Raw genomic sequence first — 1,185 nt, forward strand, 5'->3', positions numbered from 1 at the left:
GAAAATCTTTTCAGGACCCCACCTTGATGTTTCGGGACCCCACTTTGGGTCCCGACCCCAACTTTGGGAAACACTGGCCTATTTCATAGGGAGTACTTCAATCAAACGTTGTACTATTCTGTTCAAGCTCCGCAGTTCGATTACTTTGGTTTTATTTTGTTTCATTTGTTTTTTGTTTGTTTCAGTTCTGCAGAGTGTTTCAACAGACAAGAATAATTTTATAGCTGTAAAACTGCTGACAACATTTTAAACTTAGTTTTGACAAAAACTTTTTACTATTATTATATTCCACACATTTAAGTGAAAAACACTTCTGGAAAAAAGGAAGTAACTAAAAATATTTAATCCACTTGAACTTTCAGCCTATTTGAGTTTAAATTATTCTTACAACACCAGTTTTACATCAGCATAAGATGATGCCTATCGTTTTTTTTTTTTTTAACAGATTTCCTGTCTTGGTTCACGACGCCTGAGATTTGATTGTGCAGCTTGTCAGTTTATCAAAGACTCGAGTCTCCATGTGGGACATCAGGAAACAAATTCCGATTCTTATTCTGGAAGCTGATCAGCTTCATTAATGAAGTCAAACTCACTGAAACATCAGCAAACATCCCTTTTTTATTTATTTCTAAAGACACAAGTTCACTTCATGATCTAATCTCAACAGAACTTTTGTTTTTTTTCCCCGCCCTGAAGCGAGTTTAAAGGCAGCATAGCCTACCCAGCTGATGCCCCGCACGGTCGGTGTCTGCACTGCGTGGCGGTGCGGGAACACTTGGTAGTTGTGACTCCGGAACAGATGCATGTTGTCTCACATCAAAACCACCGACGAACAAGTTTCCCAGTCAGAGGATCTGCGCGCGTCCTCGGCATGTCCAACAGCGTTGTGAGTCTGGTGAGTTCTGTCAACGCCACAGCGCACCGCCCGCTCATTATTTCTGGGCAGCAACCGGTTCGGCCAAGAAGTGGGACGCATTCTGTCCCCACAGCTCCAGACGGGCCTCAGTTCGGCCGATCCTCCACATCCAAAGCCCCAGAGCTGTCTGCGAGCCTCAGTCTGTGCGTTCAGCCAATCCCGCGCGGCACAGGCGCACTTCTGTTGAGCCGAGTGAACGCGCACGACTACAGACGAGAGAGAGAGAGAGAGAGAGAGAGAGAGAGAGAGAGAGAGAGAGAGAGAGAGAG

At 44.8% G+C, this 1,185-nt stretch overlaps 1 protein-coding gene across 2 annotated transcripts in view; it reads right to left on the reverse strand.

The window, feature by feature from the left end:
- Positions 1-1,185, reverse strand: part of rapgef3 (Rap guanine nucleotide exchange factor (GEF) 3) — a gene marked incomplete in the record, with an annotated part of 54,464 nt that overhangs the window by 45,015 nt on the left and 8,264 nt on the right. The window contains 1 exon segment of one of the 2 annotated variants that reach the window (XM_014016260.1): positions 722-1,095. Coding sequence (XP_013871714.1) covers positions 722-805 — 84 coding nt within the window. 2 annotated transcript variants of the gene reach the window in all.

This window comes from Austrofundulus limnaeus, unplaced genomic scaffold, assembly GCF_001266775.1.
Source record: "Austrofundulus limnaeus strain Quisiro unplaced genomic scaffold, Austrofundulus_limnaeus-1.0 Scaffold141, whole genome shotgun sequence".
NCBI lineage: Eukaryota > Metazoa > Chordata > Actinopteri > Cyprinodontiformes > Rivulidae > Austrofundulus > Austrofundulus limnaeus.